The sequence below is a fragment of the Bolinopsis microptera genome, chromosome 2 (genome assembly GCF_026151205.1).
Source record: "Bolinopsis microptera isolate Bmic1 chromosome 2, MBARI_Bmic_1.0, whole genome shotgun sequence".
Taxonomy (NCBI): domain Eukaryota; kingdom Metazoa; phylum Ctenophora; class Tentaculata; order Lobata; family Bolinopsidae; genus Bolinopsis; species Bolinopsis microptera.
In genome coordinates, this window is record NC_087073.1 from 7,927,183 (window position 1) to 7,948,083 (window position 20,901).

At 37.3% G+C, this 20,901-nt stretch overlaps 4 protein-coding genes across 9 annotated transcripts in view; 1 reads left to right on the forward strand and 3 right to left on the reverse strand.

Moving 5' to 3' along the window:
* Positions 1–20,901, forward strand: part of LOC134811113 (uncharacterized) — a 114,085-nt gene that overhangs the window by 39,938 nt on the left and 53,246 nt on the right. The window lies entirely within an intron of this gene.
* On the reverse strand, positions 26–2,655 carry LOC134826747 (serine/threonine/tyrosine-interacting-like protein 1). The gene is made up of 7 exons (XM_063839240.1): positions 2,547–2,655; positions 1,462–1,629; positions 1,113–1,249; positions 838–983; positions 580–708; positions 318–390; positions 26–160 (listed from the first exon to the last, which is right to left on the reverse strand). Exons 1-7 carry the CDS (start codon positions 2,653–2,655, stop codon positions 26–28), a joined length of 897 nt encoding a protein of 298 aa, XP_063695310.1.
* LOC134811119 (c-Myc-binding protein-like) lies at positions 2,909–3,573 on the reverse strand. Its single transcript, XM_063817857.1, has one exon. The coding sequence runs from the start codon at positions 3,571–3,573 to the stop codon at positions 3,256–3,258; it is 318 nt and encodes a 105-aa protein (XP_063673927.1). The 3' UTR covers positions 2,909–3,255.
* The window catches only part of LOC134811116 (putative malate dehydrogenase 1B), a 102,930-nt gene continuing 84,937 nt past the window's right edge, over positions 2,909–20,901 (reverse strand). The window contains exons 1-10 of one of the 3 annotated variants that reach the window (XM_063817852.1): positions 19,852–19,881; positions 7,078–7,189; positions 6,757–6,955; positions 6,188–6,412; positions 5,803–6,023; positions 5,338–5,472; positions 4,970–5,178; positions 4,558–4,816; positions 4,180–4,314; positions 2,909–4,070 (exon numbers count right to left, since the gene is read on the reverse strand). In XM_063817852.1, the coding sequence (XP_063673922.1) occupies positions 3,918–4,070; positions 4,180–4,314; positions 4,558–4,816; positions 4,970–5,178; positions 5,338–5,472; positions 5,803–6,023; positions 6,188–6,412; positions 6,757–6,955; positions 7,078–7,176 (1,635 nt within the window). In that variant the 5' untranslated portion in view covers positions 7,177–7,189; positions 19,852–19,881 and the 3' untranslated portion in view covers positions 2,909–3,917. Of the gene's footprint in view, positions 4,071–4,179; positions 4,315–4,557; positions 4,817–4,969; positions 5,179–5,337; positions 5,473–5,802; positions 6,024–6,187; positions 6,413–6,756; positions 6,956–7,077; positions 7,190–19,851; positions 19,882–20,901 lie in introns of those variants that run through there. The other 2 variants (XM_063817854.1, XM_063817853.1) reach the window with 2 other exon arrangements.

Genomic DNA, 20,901 nt, shown 5'->3' on the forward strand with positions numbered 1-20,901 from the left:
GAACACACAGGGTCAAAGTATAATATCACATGAGATTGGGAATAGCGATATTAGTTGTTCTCTCATCACATATTTCCTCCTCAAAGTTTGATAATTGTTTCATGTATCCCAAGGTCGGTCTGATGTAGCTTTTGTTTTGACTCAGGATCCTCCAGGATTTCTGAAGAATTATAAGAGTACTCAGTTGAATTATTTGATTCAATCTTGAGTCGAATCAGTTTCGAATTTTTAACATAACTTGGCATAGAAGAATTTAAAAAGTGTTTAATAACTGAAAGTTTAATATCTTGTGGCACGGTAACCATCCAGTCGTTTACCTCAAGCGTCCACTTGTTTCGCTTCATCAAATACGCCAGAACCAGGACGACGCTCCTGCTCAAACTATCTGAACTGCAATAATGTAATTTACATAAAACCAGACAATCCTGAATCAGTATCCTTAGAATCTTACTACAATTCTAGACAAGAAATTAAACCAGTCTAGGAGAAGCCGTCTATAAGAATAATTCAACAACCGAATACGGGATACTTGTTGAAAATCAAGATAGTAAATTCACCATGCATAATGCATATATGCACCTGACGACGAGTATGGGAATCTTCTTGGCTCTGTATTTCTCGATAAGTTGGGATATTTCTCTGAGATGTGGGGCTATGTCCGCCGTGTCGTTCAGGACAACTTCCTTAACCTCTACTCCCTCTGCCATGCTGAAAATGGAAAGCGAACATGACTATCTAGTGAGATTGTGGCATGAATTGTCTAGTGAAGAGGGCAAGCCCAGCTGTCTGGCGAAGATTTATCTAAGATACGGTCTGTCGCCACGTGCTGTGGTGTACCTGACTGGTACTTCAGGAGAGGCGTTGACAAGACACTTGACCGCCAGACGCTTCATCAGCTCCGAGTCGTTGGCTTGAGCTGCTGTGCCCATATATACTGTGCCTGGTACCACTTCCAGGGGGAGGAGATTGAGGTTCTGTAATTCCTGGAATAGAAGGAAATCTGTTAAAATCAGCTGATCTGAACCGAGCAAAACCAGTTCGACTGTTAAACTGTACTATTTTTGAACATCATTGCAATTTGCAGATATTTTTCCTTATTATCCATTACTTACCCTCGGACTGAAGATTATTTGAAAGGTTTTCAAGAGAGGATAAAGCGCAGAGAATTTCTCGTATCCACCACTTAGTATCATGATAGGCTTCTTGCATGTGAGTTCTGACAACATTTTGGCACAGCAATACACGTCACCTGATAAGTGAGGACTTCTTTCAGTCTGATAAAACCATATCACAACATTACTGCTCATAATTGGCTCACTGCCAACCACGCAATAAGTCTACCACAACTGACAACGTACGCAATATAGGTAAAACATTAACATATATGGTATATCAGAAGCAGTCGGAGCAGAGGGAGGGAAGTTTGAATAGTGGGAGGCCATTAGGTCAGGGCGTGCTTACTTTCTTTGTCAGCAAGAGACTCGGTGCAGCTGTCGTAGACTACACAGTGATGTTTGGTCTCCACTTCTGCGTCAGCGGGAATCTGGAAATCTCCCCCAGCACTGTCCCGTATAGAGTGACGGCCGGTCACTATGTGGGACTCTTCATAGGCACAGTACTCTCGCACATCTGTAATTATTATACCGATTAGTAATTGGTATGTGGTCTGTATGTGCAGGGAGTAATTCTGTCTTCTGAGTAGCAGTAATTTTGTGTTTAAATATTTCATATTTGCTCACTTTTTACAATTACAACATCAAGTCCTACAACTGTTAAATCAAGTAGGCAAGTGCACTCTCAGTAAACGGCATATTGAATAAATAGTAAGCGTTTGCCTTTATAGCAAAGTGACTACGTCTTTACTTCCCCCCTCGAATTTAGGGATCGTTCACAGATTCGGTATTCACTTTTTGGCCAATTTTAAACTCCCCCTTCCCTCTCCGTAATCAATTTTAAACATATGACGTAGAAGTATTGTATTCAAATTACACTAGGGTAATCACAAATCATTTAGAAACCTCCTCCCTCCCCCTCAGTGATAATTAATACGTGACATGTGAACGACCCCTTATATTTGATAATGATAGGCACAAGGTAGCGCACAAACAACAAACAAGCGCTGGATTGATGGATAATACCACTGGGTTCGCTAAAAACCAATTTATCAGATAAGTAATTAGTAATATGGATCGAAAAAATACCGTCCGTCAACGAAATGAGGCTCCGATAGGATAAGACGATAAGTCAAAACAGAAAACTGTTTCATCAAGCATGCAATATCACCGGAGAGTTTATTAAATGTAGGAATTAGTAATGTAAAAGAGGCTTTGATAGGATAAGTCTAAACTGTTTCATCAATATCAGCAGAGAGTTTGCAATAATAATACAGGAATTTTGAATGCAAAATACCGAAAGATCATTTAAAAACGTGATTTCATCCAGTTCATAATTTTTGAAGAGAATTTTCACTAAGTTAAGTAAGTTGCTACTTATGCGGGCAAAGGAACGAATTCAATTTAAAATGATATATTCCTTTTAAAACCTACCTAAGAGTAAGAGGTAGGTCCTGTCGGATACAGAGGGGAGCCCCCTCAAATCTGTCTGATTGAGAATGTTATAAAGCTCTGTGGGCTCACAAAGCTGGATGTTTGTCATGGTACCCTTTTGAAGAAAACTTATTAGTTGATTGAGTTATCTTTCAATCACAAATCGAAAGCTGGCCACGTTGTTGCATGACAACTTAACTTATCAAATTTTAGAGGTGTCGATCGTGGTCGTCATGGCAACAATTCAACGCGTTATCTATGCGCGCAAACATAAACAAAACTCAGTCCGCGCCAGGAAAATTTATTTAGAGTAGACCCTATTGTTTCGATATAAAAGAAAACGTTCAATAAAACGAAGCTAATAACTGGAAAATCATCATTTAACCGGAATATCTTATTGTCACCAGGACCGATACTTGAAATTATAACTTAATGCAATTATAGTGATAAATCTGACTTTGGAAAGCGATACTTTTATAGGTCCATAATAATTGGCCATATAAGACCATGACTAGAATTTGTCATACTGTAATCGATAGATCAGCATATATTCGAACATTTTGATGGAGCATAACCTGAACCGAAAAACTGCGATTGAAATCGCCTTTAATTACAAAAGGTCTGATACAAATATACACAGTATTCTATACAAACAATAACAGTTCTATCTGTCCACTCGACTCAAAGCAATTGACGTGTGAGACGCCAACTAACTCTCAGCCTCCTTCTCCTCAGCAGGGGTCTCGTACTCCTGAAGTTTGGCTTTGAGTACCTCATTCTCTGAAACTACTGCCTCGTGCTTCGTTCTCAGCTCTTGCAGTTCGAGTCTCAAGGTTTCCACATCATTGCTCTCTGGTGATCCTCCATGGAGGTGCTGCTTCAGGAAGTCCAGAGCGTTGATGGGTTTCTCCGGCTCTTCATACAGACAAACCAAAATTTTGGTGAGGGAATCTAAAACTCCCTCTTTTTCGAGGTACTTTCGGAATTCCTCCCTTTTGGACTCAGATGTTTTGTAGGTGGCAGACATGGTAACTAAAAGGAGATTGTAATATCAAACCAGTGTAAATCATACTTTTTTAGCGGAAGAACAATCACAACATCTTTGAAGCGAACAAATAGAACAAATGCTAACAAGTATTTAGTAATACGATCTCAAAAGATGAACCCAGAATTACAGATTGAAACAAATGCACAATTGTGAGAAATGAATGTATACTGTACATATTAACAATGTTTCGTTACAATCGCAAATTCTGATCCCTAAGAATACCCACTCTCTGGTTCCTAAAATACAAAAAACACAACATATAAAAGTCTGCAAAGATGCAAAAAAGTAAAATCTTCCATCATAAATAGTAGGCACTTCCTCTATCAATCTGCATCATAGTCTATTTCTTCCTCTTCCTCAGCTGCGGCAGCTGCAGCTGCAGCAGCCGCCTCTTCCTCAGCTTTCTTCAGGGCCTCTTCCTCTGCTTTTCGTTTTGCTTCTTCTTTAGCTTTGATGTCGGCAGCTTTTTTGTCAGCCTGAAGTATCATGTCGATCAGGCTAATCACAAAATACGTGTTATATCCATTTTCAAACATTCGCGAACAACCCGCAACAAGAGGTGATAAGATACAAACTTCTTTATACCTCTTCTTTAGCTTTTCTTTCACCTTCTTTCTCGTCAAGCAGTTTTTTCAGCTGAGGAGTTTCTAGGATGGTCCAGAGCGTTTGTTCAACACAGTTAAGGGCCTTTTCTATGTCGTCACATTCACCCAATGCTACCTGATTGAAAAAGCTATAGTCAGCATCTAAAGAAGTCACTTTACAACTATAGTTAAAAACTGTTGCAAAGAAATAAATCCTCGAGCAACGAAACACATGAAGCAGTACATAATAACACCCTGACAATTCGAGTACAAATCACAACTTACATATTATATACAATATCTAGTAAGCAATGATTGCAGAATCGGCGAATCGCAGATAAACAACAAGCAATAATTACAAGAAAGTAAAATGCACAACCTTCTTCTCTGCACGTAGCTGCTCATTCTGCAGATCAATAATCTCCCTCAGTTTCTCAGGAATACTATCAACCTCTTTCACAGTGACCACACCGTCAGAAACTGAAACCGGGAATCCAAACACACAGCCTGGTTTTGTGCCGTACTGGCCGGTGGAGAGACAGCCCATGGTTGTACTCTCGCTTCCTTTCACCAAACTTTCAATGTGTCGGTAGATTGCCAGAGCGGAGGACATATTTGCGTTGCGTCCTGTCATTTCACTGAAACAGCAGAGGGTCACAATATGATGTGATGAACATTTTGGAAAAATCAAACAAAACAAAATGAGCACAGTCTTAGACTGTGACAGTTTATCAACCGTGGAATGATTCGATACCGTTTCGATCAAGTGCTCGAATTAATTGTAAACTCACCAAATCTTTTTGTCTCTATCATCTCTACTCTGCACGTTGGCAAACTCCCAAGTTTCTTCATTGACCGCCTCCATAACGGTTTTATTGTAACTTCCTGGACCGGTTATGGCTCCCTCGTGGTTGCGAACTGTGCCAATAGCTGTACTAGCAACGTGGTGGACTGGTACGTTTCCCCATACAGTTATACCCGAGATATCGCTTGGCATGACCTGTTTAGAATTTCAGATTAGTGGAAAATACAATTTTTTTAATCGCGTATTGTATAATGAATTTCAGTCCGAATCGGCTTCATTCTTCGCTATTTTAGTCAAGTCTCAAAGGAAGGGCGTTGTTTATTAAAAGTTAATTAAAATTAATCTGCTAATTACCATAAGTTTCTTAGCTAGTTTAGCTCGCATTCTCTGCTCGTCTAGTGTCACTACAACACTAATATTGTCTGATGTTACTCCGTGGTGTCTTAGCAACATTCCTCCTAAACATGCCTTGTAGCCGTTTATCACTATCTGGGAAAAACAATGATCGGTCAATTAAAAACATTTAAAATAGATGGACCATAGAACTTCATTATATCATGACGAATGACGATAGTTCTGGTTTTCTTGGTTGTCAAAAAATCAAATCATCTGAAATATTAACTCTTGATATAACCCCAAAGTGAAGCGGAGGCTGAAAATGTACAAAATAAGTGACATACATTATGGCCTAATTAGTAACCTGATATTTAACGCATTTAAAGATAACCATAAAGATAATCATTCTTTGAAAAAAAAAAACACGAAATTCGGAAATATGAAGACGTGATTTCCAGTTTATCACAGACAAAAAAAACTCACTTTAGCTTCAGGTTTGACAATGCCTTTGATGGCAGTAGCGATGTCCTTGTACAGCAAGCTGCTAGTCTTGAGAAGTTGGAATCTGTCTGGATGGGAATTGTTATCGAGAGGGTCCAGAATGAGAAGATAATCTGCTTTAGATGCAGCGTTCTTCATACAGTGAGTTACTGTCACTGAGTGAAGTTCTCCATACGAACAATCATCGAGTTCCATTTTTATTCCTGAGAGTGGTGAACTTTAAAAGTATTTAAATCATAGTTTGTTAAAGCAATTTTTATTCGAATGTGATCATAACTCCAAGTTTAGCAGTACTTTAATTGTCACCCACATTTAATATTTTTACCACAGCACACGAACAAGGCTGATAATGATAACATGAACAAACCATCGAGTTCTTGAGCATGATCAGCTACATCTTGGAGTATTATAGCCAAATTTTGATCCTTAAAACAAGAATCAAAGAGAAGAGGAAGCAGCTGATAAGCGATGGGCTGTGCAGCGCCGATAACACTAATGTGGACCGGTGTTACTGGTGTTTTTATTGAAGCTGCCTTATCTCTCTCGTAGCCAGTTTTGTTTTCAGATGATATATCTTTTACACTACCATCATCTGAAGACAGAGTTATTTTAGTAACGAGTTACAGTAAACAATTAAATCTGTGACATCATGTGATCACGAGCGAACTCCATCTCAGCGTATTAATGTAAAGCTAAACAAATCTGAATATCTGAACTGAATTTTACAGATTTATAAATAATAAGACAGGTGTACAGTGTACACTATACAATAATATTTTCAAACACTATAACTTTATAAGTATTTACTAATAATACTGAAAGCTGAAAATTAGTAGATAAGTAATACACACTACTATAACATAGTATTTAAAGCTTATTGTGACTACAAAATGTACTCAAATATTAAATAAAGAACAAAAGTTCTATCATTCGTACCTAGCCCGTCACTGTAACTGTACCAGTGGTCAGCCATCTTCTTAAAATCATCCCACCCTCCGAGGTAGGTTCCAGCCCCACCTCTGTCAACTAGCTCTCTCCAAACAAGAGGGGAGGAACTGTGTTTCCAGCCATGCTGGGAGCAGGTATTCTTCAACCATTCTTTCCATTCTCCATCCGACAATACTATCTTGTGTACCTTGATAACACGTCAGATTTGATTTCTATATCTCAGCTTTCTATTCGATTTTGTAAGATTGAGAAGCAACGATAAATAAGATTGATTAACGGATAAGTATACTTTGGGAAAAAATAGCTTACTTTAAAATCTGGTAGGTTAATTGACAAGTCGTCTGCTAAAATCTCAGCTCTAGCATACTTTGGACATCCTGCGGTCCCTGCTAGGACATATTGAGCCATTACTACACATTAGCTGAGCATTAAATGTGAGTTACAAACCAACTAGCCGGCGGCTTTTGGTAATCAACATAGAAAATCATAATGCTTTATAACCGCAATGTTTTATAATTTTGTTTTTTTTTATAACGATGCAATGTAATAACAACTGTTAATCAAATTACTGGTTTGGAAACTAATTATACACGGAGTTGAAAGTCTAAAATACAAAAATCTGTTTTATACAATCTCTTCGAAATGAAATTTAAACATAAACATAAAGAAATAATTATAGCGAAATTTGACACATGTTTTTAACTAATAACTTAAAGATAAATTGAGATTCTTACAATGATGCCTAATAGGCATCAAATTATTCATTGAATAAAATCTGAGACAAAGCGAACTTTGAAAGAAAATACATAGATGTATTTCACTTTCCAGTATAAAACTGAAAAGTATAAAATCTAGGGTTGGTTTTTTATCACCCTTTGAAGTTTGATAGGAATCGAGGAAGGTACCATAATTTCATATAGTTAATATCAGGCTTCTACAACAGCTCTAATACATCAGCCACTAACGATACCACAACGTTAATCCCTAAATTGATCACGTGAACTTTACAATCCATCGCACACATTTTTACAGAAAAAATTCCTACCACAAAGACTGAATTACACAAAATCTTTCACAGATAAAGGGCCAGAGGACTTTTCGATGAGAGAAGGTGTCACCATTGCTGCGCATAATTTACAGAGGAAAACCTGAAAAAGAGATAGGTTTACCTTTGTGGACTTTTTTTGGTAGTATACTATATATTTCAGAGTTAATAAGTTAATGATTATCAAAACCACAAAAATACAAATCAATTGTAGTGTTCAATGAACTGACCTCTTTTGGCACTTTTTCTGGTTTTCTTCCTCAATGAGTTTCAGGTAGTCAGCCTCAGGAACACACTTAAATACTGGAGCTTGTGCCTCTTTCACAGTAATACCACTGTTAATCTTGCTTTTCTTTTCAGTCTTCCGCTCTAAAGATCGTGTCTTCCTAAGAGCTTCATCATGGTACGCCGATGACATAGCTACAAGTGAATTTAACATAGAACCTGCTGGATTATTTCAATGCCCTGAACATCAAAATTTCTCCAGGTAATTTATATAATATAGATCCACTATTGAAGCAAGATGCTAACTTATATAACGTGTACAGTTAGAGTGAAACAAAATCTTAGTAAGTTGGATCTTCAATACATCAAATCTAACTTATAATACACAATTCCAGCTTGCATAAGAGTCAGTTTGAACTAGATCAGTTCTAAAATAATGCTTCAAATCACAACATTTAACTTAAGACTATCAATATGCACAATGTTTGTTAAGAAAATCAAATTTAAATGCTTGTGTTGGCAATATTGATTAGATTTAATCGTAATGACTGATTGAGAGTCAAAGTCATTATGTCATATTTAACAATTATTGAGATTTGAGAAACACACACAGTTTAAATGTTGATACTTGATAACGTGTTCATGATGAATATTCCATCTTGTAAACGCTTTTAAGCTGGCACACATTTTCAGGGTTCCAATCAGTTGAAAGAAGGTCCATGATTTCAGAAAGACTGTTCTTTTCTTTTTCAGACAGAAACTGGAGAGACAATTCAAATCGTCCACACTTTGTCAAAGTATACAGAATATTAGCGATAGTTTCAGATTTTTCTGATTGGTAGTTTTCATGAATAGCAGATATGAATTCGCCAAGAAGACCCAGTGCAATTTCGGCTTGGAATATATGATGAATCTTATTGCAATCAAGTTCTGTGAGAAAATTAAACCGCTCTAGTGAATTCTTACATTGTCTTTTCCATATTCTATCAAATTGATTGACAGTAGCAACTGACTGATAAGATATCTCAGTTGAACGTTCTGAACTTGTTTGAGAACTAGCCCCTGATCCAGAGTTAATATTCCATGGCTGTTTGAACACTTTTATGTCACTTATTCTGTCACCTTTTTCGAGAGGTTTAAGGTGACTGGCTTTAACAATATCCTCAAATTCTTCGTATGTTGCAACTTTGTTGGTCACTGCCCGTATTTTAGCTTCATTTCGGACCCAGTACATTTTATCTGCTGAGACTGCCGAATCGATCTGCTGTTCAAGTTTTGAGAAGTTTATTTCTCCATCCTTTTTCACTATTCCATGAGTGTTCTTTCCTTTCCACATACTCTTTCCTAGAACAAAATAAGTTTGAGGTAACATTATCATCTACACTTGATAAACAAGGGTAAGAGTAAGTAAAACAAAGATTTAAAGTAAAATAAAGATTCAGGTTCTATAACAGGGTAATAGGCACGATTGCTTAGTGCCTCTTTGATCCAGTTATATACAAAATATCATCCCATAGCAATAGAACTAATAGAGGTATATTGGTGGTCAAGTGCAGTGGTCCCTTAAGGGGGCATACACCAAAACAGTGGTTTGTGCCATCCAACCCAAATGACCTCATAGGCAGTTCAGTGACCATCTAGCGCACCGTTTCCACATCAAACAAAATTATTTTGAGAATACCCATTTTTCTGGTTAGAGTGGAATTTTCGGAAAAACACAATTTGTTTCGTGGAGAGGCTATAAGTTAATCATTTCTTGCGGTATCGGGTTGAAATTTTGCTCGCCGTCTATTCACATCTATTTCAAGGTGTGTGTAAAATCTTGATATCGTATCTAAAAAGGCTGGTGTGTTATAAATTTGTAAAGTCAAAAAGCTAAAATTGTCCTTTTCAGGCTTATTTTAACAAAAAGTCAGTCAGGGAAGATCGGATTGATTTGATGATTGACATCAGATTGTTCTCTGAATTCTGGCACAGTTTTTGATGCCCTTAAAAATGTTTTTCCTCATTTATCTTCAGATCTATTGGACTTCAAAGCCAAACAACAAATTTAGGCACATTTTTCGTTTTTCATATTAACTGATTTTTCTAAAATTTTGATAGGAATGTGCTAGTGACTTTTGAAGGGCGCAAATTAACGGTAACTAGCACATTTATATATAAGTTATGAACAACAAAACACCCTAAAATGCTTCCCTTTGAAGTATACGAAATGTTGCAGATTTGAGATCTGTGCTAACTTCCAGAGGCGGCTCGTGGGAGCTGGCTGGCAGTTTTGTTGGGGTTCCAATCGATGGACTGGGGGGAGGGGGGCTTGGGAGCCGGCTCAAGCTGATCCCTCCAAACTACCGATTACATTACACACAGGGCCTTGTAAATGTAATGTGTAACACTTTACAGGCGACAGCAAACAAAAACAAAAACTTATAACATGGGTGAAACAGGACACCACACGTGTACGATCTCAGCCGCGCAGTATCACAACAGTCAATAGTTCAAAGGGTCCTGGACCCCCAAATCGAGGCAAATCATAATAGATTACCTGTAGTGGGATGCGCAGGATGTGCTTTGTAACGTTTACAATTAACTATGTGTTAAAACTGCGCGGCTGAGTAGTCCAGAGGTAGGATTGGACTCCCTACAACACAAAATTTCACGAAGATCATGCGTGCACTTACATTAAAACGTATGATAGTAAACGAAGACCTTTATATTGCGATTTGTTATTTCCTAACACCATTACTAATTATTATTTCTATTTTAAGCACCAGCCACCAGATAATAATTTAAAGGCGTCCATGGACGCCTGGACGCCCTCAATAGCCGCCTCTGCTAACTTCTATGCAGTGGCGTAATGAAGGGCCCCGCTGTGCGGGGGGGGGGGGGGGGGGGGGGGGGGGGGGGCAGGGGGCGCCGTCTTAGGGGGGTGCCAAATCGTCGTTTGAATGTGGGATAACAGCGCGTTTTGCTTTAGATACACACTTTTTTAGAGATTTTACTGGCGTATCCTCTAAAAGCACCTAATTTGTTCAATTTTAGGCAGGGGCACCAAAAGGGGAGGGGGCTCCAACAGGGCGGCGCTTTTTTGGCGGGGGCGCCAACAAGCAACGTGACGCCACTGTTTCTATGCATGATCTCCTTGAGTCGACTCAGCCAAATGATCAGGAAATCCGTGACTGACGGTTAATTATGGAGGAAGGCTGCCAAAAGATCGGGAATCTTGTAAAGATATTCTTCAGTAAATATACATTATATATTGTGAACAATAGTACTTCTGCTGCTTAATTTCATGGCTCATCATAACCAGAGTACCAGCACAGACCAGAGTACCAGCACAAAATAAAAAATTATCAGTTATGTAACGACCAAAAATCATGTACCCAGCTTTGGTCTAACCAAAGCCCTTGCCCCTGCAGTGGCGCACGCCATACTTGTGAAACAAGCGCACCCGCAGGGGTGTGAAAGCACATGGTTAGGTGAATACCCAGCTTATCACAATCTTATATTCCAGAAATAGTATAGTACAGCTGATAGTACTATAATTGACAATTCGATAGACTTTTTTATCATATAAAATTATACATTTTAAACTAATAACAACACTACAAGTTTATTAAATTTATTGAAATGTAACAGAAGGAATTACTTAAATGTAGTTCGAGGATCAGTCTTCCTTGCTTACCAAGATGGCGTTTTTTTTTGTCGCATATATAGGGTTTCAAACCATCCCATATCAGTAAATAAATATTTTATGAGTAAATAAAAATTTGAATTTGGTCTCTTGAAACCACAATTTTAAATATAAAGTTTTTCAAGCGTGCTAAATCACTTTACACTCGAACCTCGAGTTTTTTGTAAAAGGGGCCCCCGGATTATATGTATTTTTGAACGCTGATTCCGAATCATACATGACATAGGGTTGTAGCGCGATGCGTAACTGTGCCGCGCCGCGCACTCAATGAGGCTTCTCTCGCTAGATCGGCAAGATGCATAGGGCCTGTCGTGATATCATGGATCGCTTAGGTTCCACCAGGATCTGGTAGTCCTCATAATTCTGCGGCCTCTAAGTGTCGTCATCTCGCACAACTCTTTAAGAATCTTGTGGATTTGGCATGTGAAAATTTGCAGCCTTCCAGACATTGATTGGGTTAACGAGGTGTCGTACGTCACCTCAAGATCGGGTGACAGGGGGCTGACCAGGCCAGAACCCAATTGATTGGGCCTGAGGTCACGTGATTATGAGCCTGAGGTCACGTGACTATGACGTCACCAGACCTTCCTCTCCGTTTCCCGCTCATTGGACCAGGTGAGCTTGCATGCATGTGAATGTGGGTGTAAGTATAGCTGTACTGTAGTTTATACGTAATTAAACCCCTATAGAAACCGACAATTTATTTTCTGGCAGAAAGCTAGAAATTTACCAAAATATCGTCATTGTTTTAAATTTATTTTGATGACCATTCCTGACCTAAAATCGCACGAGAAATCGATTAAACTTGGTTTCAGAACTCAACAATGCTTCCTTATGCCTCAAAATCCATGTTTTATCGATACAATCAACATATCGATCCTGTAGTTCAACTTATTACTTAAAGGGTTCAAGTATAGTTACGCGGTAGACAAACTAAAACAAAATTGTAGGTTTATAACCTACCAGGACGTGTGCCGAGTTAAGCTCGAGTCGAAGGTAATATTTGGAACAAATATTTTACGAGTATCACCCGTTAAATAAACTTATATGTATAAAAACCTTGTGTTATGTGGCAGTTGTATTGCAATTTGTGCAATTTCAGTTGGGCAGCTTTTTTAAAGTGTCTGTTATTTCAATTTTCGTAAACCTTTTACCTGGGAATGTAATGAAATAAAAAGGTGACCATCTTTGGTTATTACTAGCACTTTGCAAATCCAGCAGATCTACTTTCGTAAAATATTTTGTTAACGATTTCTAATATAATTCAAGTTGCGCTGGTGAGGCTAAATGCTAAAAGTGAGTCGGCGATTGGTACAGTATAAATGGAAAAGACAACTACTTTTTATATTAATATAATGTTTTATTTTATAAGGTTATTTATGAATTTATTCGAGAAATAATCTGGAAGTATTATCGGCATCTTTTCACACATATATATTATATGACTACGAGCACATACACAGTGGCCAATAAGCTGTACACAGCAGGGTTTTAGCGTAATAATCGATCTTTTAGAATGTTCTAGTATGAGTGTAGAATAGCCATAAGAGCTGAGTGTAAGATTAGGTAGGATTAGTGTATAGCTTTTGGATGGTTTTGCGGAGTAAGACACGCGTTAGTAGGGTGCATTAGTTAACAATGTGTGGCCAATTGCAACAGCTTATTCTACTGATAGAATATATCGACCAATGGCAGCAGTTTTAATTAAGATTACGCTAAAAAAGGCTGCTAAATTACGCAAAAAATGCAAGCATTATTTTAATCGTTACATTTTCAATTCGTTACAATTTTCCATTCAAAAATGAAGTTTTCCTCTCTTATTGGAGAGCTACAAGGAGGATTCTTGTAGATGGTGGTTTAAAACGGGAGTCGGTAATAAAAACAGCATTTGTTAACAACAACCAAGCTGTTGAGAGGCAAGTGGCGCTTATGTCAACCTGTGGTAAGAAGGTGGTAGGGGAGGATAGGAAATCTGGGCAACAAATTGCTGTCGCAGAGCACAGACAGCAAACGAAAAAGCAGAAGAAGTGAAGGTACAATAAATCAGATATATTGTATTTCCTAAGTGGCTCACAAGTAGGAGCTCATCCATTATTTCTTGTATTGTCACAAAAAACGTCTGTAGCTTAACTTAATTTCAGATCACATCATTATAATGGATTATAAATAATGCTAAACATTAGCCATATTAAGTGAAGAGTATTATGTAGGCTTTTAACAACCATATAATTGATTGATTGAAATAAATTTTCGTGCACATACAGAATGAATGGTTAATAATTTAATATATATGTAGACCAAGGTCTGTGCACGGGATGCTTCCTGGAAGAATCCAGTTCTTTTAGCGGGGCACCCTACCTAAAGCCAAATTGAGATATAATAATCATATTCCTAGAGAAATAATCAGAAATCGAATACCAATCAAATAATATGATATATAGGAGTAGTAACCATATTTACTATGCAAAATGCCCCAACCACATAGTGTAAATTTATATAGAATTCAAATTCCATATCATCATTAAACCTCAATAGTCAATATAATAGCCCAAGCAAAATTAAATAACTTCTTATATACCTTACTGTCATACTACAAATTAATTAAACATTTGAAATCTGTTGACCAGAGAATAAATTTCTAAACCTAATGCAAGTGAAATAATTTAGATGCAATAATGAATACCTAATGTGAGTATCATCTGTCAATGTCCTTGTAAAAAAGTCTGTAAAAGAGATATGAGTAACTAATATAGAAGAAAAAACAGGAAGTTGTCGTCTGTTGAAAAATAAATAAAATATCTAGAATATAAATTAGAATATAAAATAACATTCAGTCAATGTGTCGTTAATAAACTGTACAATTATCAAATGTTAAAACTGGGTGATACAGTCACCAAAAATAAATACTAAGTATAATAAGTAAATAAATTAAATGTGGTCTATAAAACTACCACTAGGTATAAAAGGTCAATAAATTAAAAGTGGTTTATAAAACTACCACTGTGCGAACCCTTCCTCCAGTTAAAACATGTCAGTCATGTGCAAAATCAATAAAAAAAAAGGTAAAAAAAGGGAAAATCCTTTCGATACATCAATTATATATGCCTCAGATTTAAAAGAATTAGAAGATACTTAGTTATCGTCGACTATGATTGCAGTGTAAAATTTGTCATATGAATTGTCGACGGTATAATTAGGGTCTGTTGTTATAGATGAGAGTAGCTGTTTCTTATACGAATCACTTAAGCTTTTAACATCGGGCAGATTTCGTAGATCTGTTGGAACATTATTCCAACATTTTGCCCCCAAGTATTGAAAGTTTTTATGTGATGTTGATCTATTAACATATAGGTTGCAGCTTTCGCCGCTCCTACTACCTCCTGATATGTAACTAAATTTGTTCATAAAGTTTGTAGGACAATTGTCATGGATGATTCTAAACATATAATTTGACAGATGGAGTTGTCGTCTAAGATGGAGTGGTAACCATTTCATGTCTCTATAAACATTAAGGCTGCTCTCTGTTTGTGGAACGTTGAGAGCTATTTTGGCTACCTTTTTGTACAGAGTGTCAAGTTCAGCAAGTTTTGTCTTGCCAGCTCTACAATAGATCGTGTCTAAATAATCGAATTGTGGCAACATGAGTGCATTGGCAAACATTTTCCTATATTTAATGGGTAGCAGTGCTTTACTTCTATACATGGCACCAATTCTCTTCATGACCTTCTTAATAATATAATCTACATGGCTTTTGAAGTTTAATTTACTATCTAGAATGAGGCCAAGATATTTTGTCTCTTTGCACTCCTTGATTGTGAAAGTTACCTCATTACATTCAATGGTTAATTCATCATGTTGATCAACAGAATCAAACAATAGGAATTCAGTCTTCGTTTCATTGAGTGATAATTTATTTACACTGAGCCATTTAAAGATTGTCATAAGTTCTATTTTCATGTTTATAAATGTGCTTCTGCAGGTTTGATCAAAGAATAGTGCACCATCATCTGCAAATAGAAAGGGCTTAGATAGGTTACAGGCATAAATGATGTCATTTATGAAGATACTAAATAATATAGGCCCAATGATGCTTCCTTGTGGTACACCACTCAGAACTTCTAAAAATGAGCTTATTTTGCCATTGATCCTTGTGCATTGATATCTACAAGATAAGAAGTTCTTAAACCAGGTTAAAGCAATGCCACCAATTCCATAATATGCCAATTTTTGAAGCAATATTTCATGATTCACTGTGTCAAAGGCCTTCTTAAGATCAAGAAAGATGATTCCTGGTTTATAAGACTTAGATTTACTCATATATATTTCGTCCATCAGATCGTACATCAAATAAGTTGTGGAGTGATTTTTCCGAAAGCCATATTGATGCCGGATGAAAAGTTTGTTCTCTTCCATGTAATCGGTGAGTTGCTTGCCGACAAAGTATTCTATAAGTTTTCCTACAAGTGGAAGGATGGATATTGGCCTGTAATTATTAGGATCATCTTTCATTCCTGCCTTATGGATGGGAGTTACTCTAGCTTTTTTACAAAGGGTTGGTACAACACCTGTATTAAGGCTCAAATTGACAATATGGGTCAGTGGCTCAACTATGTGTGGTACAGCTTGCTTAAGTAAAAATAGAGGCACATCGTCATATGAGGCCTTGTCATTCTTGAGTGTTTCGACATACATTAGGATATCAGTTTCATTTATTTCTTGGAATCTATCAAATGAGATGTTAGAAGTTCTAGGAGGTAAAAAATCAGTAAAACTAACTCTTTCAATATTGGGGGCCTGATTTTGTAATCTTGATCCAACATTTGCAAAATGAAAGTTAAATAGCTCAGGATCATTCTCATTGATAGTTTGACAATTAGTTGTACCAGGGGTCATATTTGATGCCAGTTTGATAGTTTTCCATACCCCTTTAAGATCATTCTTGGCACTTTTAACTTGTAGATCATCGATTACATTAGCCTTTTTGCAGGTTTTAGCTAATTTATTTCTAATATTTCTCTGAATCTTGTAGCAATCCCAGGCCTCATTACACTTTATACATTTGCTACATATACCACATTTATTGCAATTTCCATTGTCCCTCTTATCCTTCTTTTTACGGAATTTCTTTAGAAGAAAATGTGTATGATTAATGGCATTTAAAAGTTCAGTAGAAGGTTTATGTATGAACTTTTCGTGCCTTTCTATGGTCTTGCAAGGGAAGCAGGTTGCATATGCCTGTTCAATATGATGACAAAGGCCAGCAGTGATAGCTTCAACATCTGTACTTTCCAATAGTGGACTGTAATCAGAACAGGTATCTAGATAGTCTAAGAATTGTTTAACATTACGTTTACAATGATTTCTAATTTCAACCTTTTCAAATTTAGGAGCTATAGGTACTTTACAATCTATCTCACACATAATAGCTTGATGATCCCCAATACGTTCATCAAGAACAGAAGATTGAACAAAATCTGCATAACAGTTAGTGAATATTACATCAATAGTAGTCTGGGTAAAATTGTCTCCACGTTTAGCAACTCTAGTTATCCCTTGAATGGTTTGAACTAGATTGTAACATCTCAAGGTCATATCTAATTTTTTGTACTGGGTGGATGAGATATTATTCTGGTCAATGTTTATATCCCCAATCCAGATAACCTTTTTCCCGTTCAATTTTTTCATGCAAAAATGAATGTACTCAATAAAGTTATCAACACTGCAATAATTTCCAGAGCGATAGAAGCAGCAAACATTGATCTTGCTATTCTTAAGCTTCACCCATAATGCTTCAATGTTATCAAGCTTACTATCCATAACTAATTCTGTGTAAGCTAGTTTTTTGTTTATCATTAAGCCACAACCACCCCTAGAACTGTTTGGCCTGTCGCATCGCATAATGTTGAAGGAGGAAGGAATATTTATGGTGTCTGTGTCAATAGTATCATTAAGATTCATCTCATTTAGGGAAAGTATGTCTAGCTTATGATCTCGAATGAGTTGAGTAAGTTCATTACTTTTAGCTAAATTTAGGAGACCACCTTGAATGTTACAGTGACCAATGCAAAGGTTATGAAATTTGTCAGCCGAGTTGTGAATATTTGTCATTTCACAAAACGTGTTAGTCGTTGTGTCTGATTAAACTAAAATCAGGTGAAAATTATCCGCCTGTAAATATTTTCAATAGAAAAGTTTTAAACTTGAAATCAAAATAAATATTCAGGTGGAAATGTCATGTCGATTTCAATGGTGGGCATGGTACTTGATGTGCTTTGCTAGTTTAAAGATACCATCGCTGTTTAGATGCACATTGTCTTCCCCAAATCTACTAAAACAAGATGATTTCCTAAATCCAGATCTATCACTAAACAAAAATCGATTCATCTCTGTGGGTATAAAGCTAACAAACGAGTATTTGGAAGGAATCTTAGATAAAAAGATATTGATGTCATTTATCACTTTATTTCTAGCAAAACTTTCTCTTGGTAAAATGTTTATGATCTTAATTTTTGCAGCTGGAGCCCACAAGTGAAGTGACTGGATCAGATTATCAATAGAGCGATTGGTGTTATCAAGGGCCTTTGCTTTTCCTGTGAACTCATCGGGTGACAATAATCTATTCCTCATGTGTCGAGGACTCTTTAGGATTAGGTCCACATCATTAGTTCCACACATGAGTACGATGGTCTTCACATTATTTGCATCAATTGACCTCTTTCTTTCATCTGAGTGGAAGCGTTCATTGATACCGTTTGCAATGCCACCAGGATAGTGAAATACATGTGCTTCTTGATGAGCAGAGGATAGTTTTGTAGCATCTAACTTGGAGAACATGCTTGAGCTAACATACACAGCAAGGGATTTGCTTTTGACTGAAGCAGGGGGTACGGTGCTCTTATGAGTGATTTTGTTGGGTGATGATTTCCCTTTGATTGAGGGTTCAGTTTCTCTTACAGAAACGAAAGGCTTACTTGAGGTATCGGGTGGAGCAGACAAGGTTGCACTGCCATCAATCTGGCGCAGAGTAATGCTAATTCTCATGTCATCAGTATGGTCCTGAATAAGGCTGTGTTCAAAGCTGTCCTGAGATTTTCTGGTCATAATCATTATGTCGCCATGGGAGAGAGTAAGATTGGCAACGTGGACTTTGCTTTTAGACCTAAAACTGAGGACTCTTGTTGCTCCTAACGATATGGTGGAAATCATGGAGCCTGGTGATATGGACCTCTCATCATCTGAATGGAATGGTATTCCTTGCTTGCCATTTTCATACTTGGTGATCATGGCGCTGTTAAATTTCAGACTTGGGAACTGTGAGCGTAAACGTTCTAAAATAGACTTTAATAAGGGATTGTCATTTAACGGCCTTTTGTTATGGAAGCCTCCATTGTAGGCATATGGGAAATCCCCATAGTATGCTACAGCCCTATTGTTGAACGTTTGTGTGTATTGTGTTTCCATATCCAACTTGAGAGTATCAACAAACCTGAATACACCTCGACTCAAATCATGATATGGATTGATGGACTTACCCACAACGTTAACACTGGTTGAAGATTGTTTGTTAACATCAGAAGAATTCACAAGAGATGGGTTGCTATTAAGTTCAGTCACACTGCTAACTTCACAGTTTTGAGTTTCTGATTCATGTTCAGAGATAAGAACATTGTCCCCGCAAGAGAATGGAACCGCAATTTTGTCATGGCCTGAGCCTTGGGTAAGTTTGGTTAGACGAGCAATTTGTCTCCTCAAATTGTCGTTTTCAAGACTTAGTGATACACAGGTAGAACATTTTGCTTTTGCACTGTTAGGTCTGTCACGAAGGCTGTAATTTCTGATTGGGATACCGGACATAGTTCAAATAAACACAATAATGCAAAGAATTCAGGATAGAGTCTAAAACCGATGCTACTGTTTATAGTTATTTAGTTGTTGATTACAGTACCTTTGCAGCAATTCAGAAGATGGGAATGAGTGGTGTCTGATATTCTTTAGGTGATAGATGGGTGATAGGTGATAGATGGGAGTTAACAGCTCTTAAAAACGATGTCTGATAGTCTTTAGTCTTTAGGATGTCTTTAAATAAACTATCATGCAACAACCATTTACATCGACATACAACCTCAATAAATGTAATAGATTTGTAGTGTTGTAATTAGTTTAAAACTAAAAAAAAAAAAAAATGCTTTATATCCCACACCCAAGTAACAGAAATGCAATTGATTTTAACCTGTCGACAATATTTCAGAAAAGATTCCCGCAAGCAAGCATGTTCCTTCGTTCTGCTCTGATCTCTACTCTGTTACTAACTGATGATGGACTTTGATACGATTCGTTGATATGATTTTTTGACGTATTGTATACAGCTAACACTTAACCATATGGTTCAGACAAAAGGACAATTAAACTGGTGTTTTGTTTTTAACGGGTGATACTCGTAAAATATTTGTTCCAAATATTACCTTCGACTCTAGCTTAACTCGGCACACGTCCTGGTAGGTTATAAACCTACAATTTTGTTTTAGTTTGTCTACCGCGTAACTATACTTGAACCCTTTAAGTAATAAGTTGAACTACAGGATCGATATGTTGATTGTATCGATAAAACATGGATTTTGAGGCATAAGGAAGCATTGTTGAGTTCTGAAACCAAGTTTAATCGATTTCTCGTGCGATTTTAGGTCAGGAATGGTCATCAAAATAAATTTAAAACAATGACGATATTTTGGTAAATTTCTAGCTTTCTGCCAGAAAATAAATTGTCGGTTTCTATAGGGGTTTAATTAGGTATAAACTACAGTACAGCTATACTTACACCCACATTCACATGCATTCAAGCTCACCTGGTCCAATGAGCGGGAAACGGAGAGGAAGGTCTGGTGACGTCATAGTCACGTGACCTCAGGCTCATAATCACGTGACCTCAGGCCCAATCAATTGGGTTCTGGCCTGGTCAGCCCCCTGTCACCCGATCTTGAGGTGACGTACGACACCTCGTTAACCCAATCAATGTCTGGAAGGCTGCAAATTTTCACATGCCAAATCCACAAGATTCTTAAAGAGTTGTGCGAGATGACGACACATAGAGGCCGCAGAATTATGAGGACTACCAGATCCTGGTGGAACCTAAGCGATCCATGATATCACGACAGGCCCTACAAGATGCACTATT

What these genes read in the sequence shown, in the direction of transcription:
- LOC134826747 (XM_063839240.1), bottom strand. Translation starts at nt 2,655, where the DNA reads ATGACAAACATCCAGCTTTGTGAGCCCACAGAGCTTTATAACATTCTC. An exon ending in GACCTACCTCTTACTCTTAG is followed by an intron (nt 1,630 to 2,546) that starts GTAGGTTTTAAA and finishes TAATAATTACAG; the next exon opens with ATGTGCGAGAGTACTGTGCC. An exon ending in GAAACAAGTGGACGCTTGAG is followed by an intron (nt 161 to 317) that starts GTAAACGACTGG and finishes ATAATTCTTCAG; the next exon opens with AAATCCTGGAGGATCCTGAG.
- LOC134811119 (XM_063817857.1), bottom strand. Translation starts at nt 3,573, where the DNA reads ATGTCTGCCACCTACAAAACATCTGAGTCCAAAAGGGAGGAATTCCGA.